This window comes from Lucilia sericata, unplaced genomic scaffold, assembly GCF_015586225.1.
Source record: "Lucilia sericata isolate MDLA Ls3-8-SP2 unplaced genomic scaffold, ASM1558622v1 Contig002425F_arrow, whole genome shotgun sequence".
NCBI lineage: Eukaryota > Metazoa > Arthropoda > Insecta > Diptera > Calliphoridae > Lucilia > Lucilia sericata.
Window position 1 is genome coordinate 20,666 of NW_023996215.1, and position 5,999 is coordinate 26,664.

A 5,999-nucleotide genomic window follows, 5' to 3' on the forward strand; every position below is an offset into this window, starting at 1 on the left:
TAAAAACAAATATTTTTAACAAGAACATACATCAAAAAAAAAAAAAAATAAATACAGTGAAACACAAAATATTAATCTAAAAAGAAAAAAAATTACCCACATACCCTAATACCTATTTGTTTAAAAAAAAATAAATAAATAAACATATAAAAACTACAAAAACAGATATTATTAATACATAATTATTTAACAAATTAACAAAAATTTAAAAAAAAATATACACGCAAATTCATTAAAACAAAAATAAATAACAACTACACATATTGAAAATAATACAAAACTTACAAAAGAAAAACACACACTGTACATATTTTTGAAAATATTAAAAAAAAAAAACATTAATACACAAAAATAAACAAGAAATAAAACACACACAAAACATATACACACGCTTAAACATACATACCAGACCCAGCTTACATATTACAACAGCAACACTACACACAAGATCAACACACATCATAGCGGGAAGAAGGTGTAAAGAAGAATCGACAACACAAGAGATTTTTTTTGGTTTATCTCTTGTGAAGGTTTGTACCCTACCCCCAGCAAACAAGGTAAGTGTATTTTTTACAACTTACTAATAAAATTTAAATTTCCATTTTTTTTTGTATTATATTAGTTTTATTTGTCAAGCAATATAATATAAAAATATTTTCTATTCAAAACCCACTCACCCACCCACCCTATTAAAAACTTTTTTGGAAATATTTTTATATATTGCTTGATTAAGCTAATATTACCACCCGAATTGTGTAGCGACCCATACACACATAAAATACCCTGTCGGAAATTTAAGTTTGCTGTTACAAATTTTTTGTAGATTTTTAAATTAAATTAACCCAATATGTCCGATTTAAAATCTTTGGCCGCCACTTTAATGCGATATATCCAAATGGATTTGGAGTCTTTTGAGGAAGATTATCGCTCCTCTCCGGAAAGTTTTCAATCGCTACCCGCACTCAAATTCAAAAAACGTGAATTAAGTGATTTATGGTCTAAAATTGACCATAAATTCACTCAAATTAGAGAATCCGCAGATTTACTCGATCCAAAGAAGGCTGAAACAATCAATTTAACGGAAGTTGTGCATCATTTTAGATCTGCCAGAAATTTTTATAGAACTAGTATGATCTCAATAGATGAATCTATTGAAGAGATTACTAAGGCCAATGATACCCGAGCCTCATTACCCGAACCCCCACAACCCAACAATTCCGTAGCCTTCAATGTACCTCCATGCGATATGCCTACATTTAATGGAGATTTTAAATCTTGGGCTTCTTTCCGGGATCTTTTTAAAGCCATATATGGTAACAACACACGCTTAAGTGGAGTTGAAAAACTCTTCTATCTTAAGCAAAAAACGAGCGGCGAAGCCAAAGAAATCGTTGACAACGCACCCCTAACTAATGATGGCTTTCTCATTGCGTGGACCCAACTCGTCTCTCAATTTGAAAATAGACGAATGCAAATCAATGCGCAATTGAAAACACTTTTTAATTTACCCACAGTAAGCACCATGTGCAGTGCTTCTATAAGAAAGCTTCAGAGAAAGATTAATTGTTGTATTGCTAATTTAAATTCATTAGAAATTGATACGGATAATTGGGATCCTATCTTTGTATATCTTTGCTTATCAAAATTACCCAAAGAAACCCGAAGAGAGTTTGAGAAAACTCTCAATGATAGCGCTGAAATGCCGCCATGGACGAATCTTGATGTGTTCTTAACGAACACTTTTAAGGAACTTACATCAGTAAACGATGTTCCAGATTCGAATCCTAATACCCACCCTAACACCCACCCTAAAACCAAACAATTTACTGAAACAAAATATAACCCTGACAGAAGAGCCAAAGCGTTTCACAATGTAACCCATTCTTCAAAGAAACCCCACCCAAACCCCAAACCTCAAAATGAACAAAAATTCTCTAACCCAAACCATATACCCAATTCAAATACCCAAAAGAATGCAAATGCCCAAAATACCCAAAAGAAACCAAATACCCAAAACACCCAAACTAAACTCTATGGGTCCATTTGCAAACTTTGTGAAAAGAATCACACCCTAAGAGAATGTTCTTCATTTAATTCTTTAGGATTAAACCAAAGAATTGAATTTGTAAATGAGAATGGAATTTGTTACAATTGTTTAGCTACTGGACATGTCATAAAAGATTGTTATAGCGCATTTAAGTGTAGATATTGCGGCGGTAAACATAATTCGCTTTTACACAAGCCGAACTCTAACCCTAACCCACATGTTGAAAATACTCAGGCGTCAACATCACAAAACGCAGTACAGTCTTTCTCAACCCACACCCAATCAAGCAAACCCATACCCATAGATGACAGAACAAAGTTATTAGGAACTGCAGTTCTGAATGTTGAAGTTCAAGGTGAATTATTTCCAGCTAGAGCGCTTATTGACCCAGCTTCAGACTTCTCGTTTATCACAGATAAACTGAGAAGGAAGCTAAAATTACCCACTACACCCATAGTTGCTGAAATTTCAGGATTAAACGAAATAGTTTCAGCTCGTTCAAATAAACTGTGTCAAGTTTTATTGCGCTCAAACACCCAAAACGATTTTAAATTGAATATCCAAGCTATTGTTGTAAAAACATTAACCAAAAACTTACCCACCCAAAACTTAAACCCCACCCTAATACAAGACTTGGAAAATATTCAATTAGCTGACCAAAGGTTCTATGAAAGCCGACCTATCGACTTTATTATTGGCAGCGATTTTTACCCACAGATTCTAAAATCTGGAGTCAGAAAAGACTTACTTAATACCCTTATAGCTCAGGAAAACTGAGTTTGGCTGGATTTTAACAGGACCCGTTCAGAATTCGCAAAATACCCAACCCTTAGTTTCTTACTTCGGTTCAGTCACGCTTGATAAAGTTTTGACCAAGTTCTGGGAAATTGAAGATGTACCCACCCAACCCAAAGTTTCAGAAGAAAGTTCTTTATGTGAAGAAACTTTCAAGACCACTACTCCTTCGATTACCAAATGGCCGTTATCAGGTAAATTTACCATTTATATACCCTCCTGTTGAGTTAGGAAACTCTAGACACGTTGCTATGGCTCAATTTCTACGTAACGAGAACAGTTTAATGAAAAAGCCAGAGCTTAAAATGGAATATGATAACGTGCTACAAGAGTATATCGATTTAGGTCATATGAAACCAATTAAATATAACCCAAACACTCCTTCAAACACCCATTATTATTTACCCCATCACGCTGTTGTTAAACTTGATCGTGTTACGACAAAAGTTCGAGTTGTATTTAATGCATCTAGCAAAACCTCGAACAGCAACAGTCTTAATGATACCCTACACACTGGTCCTACCCTACAACAAGATTTAGTTGTACTTATCTTGAAATGGCGCTTTTACAAGATAGTTTATAATGCCGACATTACAAAAATGTACCGGCAAATTATGCTAAACCCTACCCACACACCCTTCCAACGGATATTATTCCGTAAAAGCGTCAACGAACCCATTCAAGATTATGAACTGCAAACAGTTACATTTGGTGTTAACTGTGCGCCATATTTGGCTATTAGAACCCTACACAAATTAGCCGATGACATTCAAAATACCCACCCTATAGCTTCGCAAATATTGCGAAACAACATGTATGTTGATGATGTCTTAGCCGGAGGTCACACAATTGAAGAAGCTCAAAAAGCTCAAACCCAATTGATCGCGGCTCTAGACTCTGCTGGTTTTCCTTTGAAGAAAATGGATTTCCAATACAAAGGAATTATTACACAATTTACCCGAAGAACATCTACTAGATGTTGATTTACTCACCCTACCCGAATCAAATAATGCTAAAACGTTAGGCATTCGTTGGAATGCTAAAGAAGATACGTTTTTCTTTAATGTACCCTTAATTGAAAGAAAATCAGCATACACAAGCGAACTGTGTTATCAGACATTGCTCGTCTTTTTGACCCAGCTGGTTGGTTAGCGCCAATTGTTATATCTGCCAAGATTATTATGCAGCAAATTTGGCAAGATAATACAGCTTGGGATGAATGTCTTAACCCACTCACCCTTATAAAATGGCAAAAGTTTTTGCAGTTCTACGATAATATTAATAGAATTCGTATTCCAAGATGGATTAACTTTTCACCTTCAGCAAAAATTGAGTTTCATGGTTTTTCAGATGCTTCTGAAAAGGCATACTCTGCATGTCTATATGCACGAGTAACACCCATAGACGGACCTAATTCCGTAACCCTACTCTTCGCTAAGACGAGAGTTGCGCCAATCAAAGTAATCTCGTTACCAAAACTTGAACTTTGTGGTGCAGTGTTGTTGGCAAATATGACACACAATGTACTCACCCAACTCAACCTACCCTTACATCAGACGTATTTCTGGACCGACTCATCTATAGTTTTGGCCTGGCTTAGTAAACACCCTAACTCGTGGAATACATTTGTGGCAAACAGAGTTTCAACAATTCTACAAACAGTAGGAGTAGATAACTGGAATCATGTTGCTTCACACGATAATCCTGCCGATGTTGCTAGTCGAGGATGTAATGCTGATGAGTTAAAAGATGACACTTTATGGTGGAATGGACCATCGTGGTTGAAAGAAGTCGCGTCGAAGTGGCCAACAACAAATAAACACTTTATTACTCAAGCTGAAGCTAAAGTTAGTCTGTCGTTTGCTACGACAGTTAATACCCACCCTACCTTAGATACGAATACTGAAAACCCGGATATATTATCAAGATTTTCGAAATTGTCAAAAGCTCTAAGAGTAATGACATATGTCTATCGATTTTGTGATCGCGCATCATATACCCGAAGAAATACAATTCGAAATGATAGAGTTATTCTTGATCGAAATAACCCACAACTAGCCAATGATAGACTACGTTTATTAACTACCCACCCAAGTATTGAACTTGATGCGTCAGAGATCAAATCTACCCGTGATAGACTTATTATTCTTTGTCAGACAGAATATTTTAACAACGAATATAACTGTTTGAAGAGAAAATACCCTGTACCCAACAAAAGTGACCTGCTTACCCTAACGCCATTCTTAGATTCCGCAAAGATAATGCGTGCAAATGGTAGACTAGCAAATTCCAACAGTTTGTCCTATTCCGAAAGACACCCTATATTAGTACCCTATAAAAGTGCATTTGCTAAATTACTAGTACAACACGTCCACCTGGTAACCCTGCATGGTGGAAATCAACTTATGTTGAGAATAATCCGATCAGGATATTGGATTCCCAAACTTAAGAATCTGATTAGTAGTGTTATTAACAAATGCTCACCCTGCATAAGATATAGGAATAGACAGACAACCCAATTTATGGCGGCGTTGCCACCAGAAAGAACCCAAATAGATAAAGCTTTTACAAATGTTGGCGCTGATTTTGCAGGACCATTTGACAGAACTTGTAAAATAACGAAAGGTTACGTCTGTGTTTTTGTTTGCTTTGCAACAAAGTCCATCCACTTGGAGCCAACATCTGATTTGTCTACCCAAGCCTTTATGGCAGCCTTCGCTCGATTTTTTTCGAGGCGGGGATGCCCTGTCGCCATTTACTCTGACAATGGAACAAATTTCATAGGTGCTAGCAAGTTATTGAAAAAGGAGCGACAGGAATTTATTAAACAGCTAAAAGGATCTGTTACGTCCACTAGCAGTTTTCAGAATTTGACGTGGCATTTTATACCCCCAGGTGCACCACACATGGGCGGTTTATGGGAGGCAGGAGTTAAAAGCTTTAAAGCTCATTTGAAGAAAATAAATACCCTAAAATATACATTTGAAGAGCTAGCTACACTCCTTGCCAGAATAGAAGGATGCCCAAACTCGAGACCCTTAAGCCCGTCAAGTGAAAACCCTCAGGATCTTAACCCGTTAACCCCTGGACACTTTTTAATTGGCTCACCCATACTTACCCCTGCAGAACCCGACACAAGCAGTGATAATATAACCCT

General features: G+C 36.5%; 1 protein-coding gene across 1 annotated transcript; it reads left to right on the plus strand.

The window, feature by feature from the left end:
- Window positions 1-920: 920 nt before the first annotated feature.
- LOC119613914 lies at window positions 921-3,825 on the plus strand. The gene is made up of 2 exons (XM_037969986.1): window positions 921-1,054; window positions 3,059-3,825. Exon 2 carries the CDS (start codon window positions 3,094-3,096, stop codon window positions 3,823-3,825), a length of 732 nt encoding a protein of 243 aa, XP_037825914.1. The 5' UTR covers window positions 921-1,054; window positions 3,059-3,093.
- The last annotated feature ends 2,174 nt before the right edge of the window (window positions 3,826-5,999 follow it).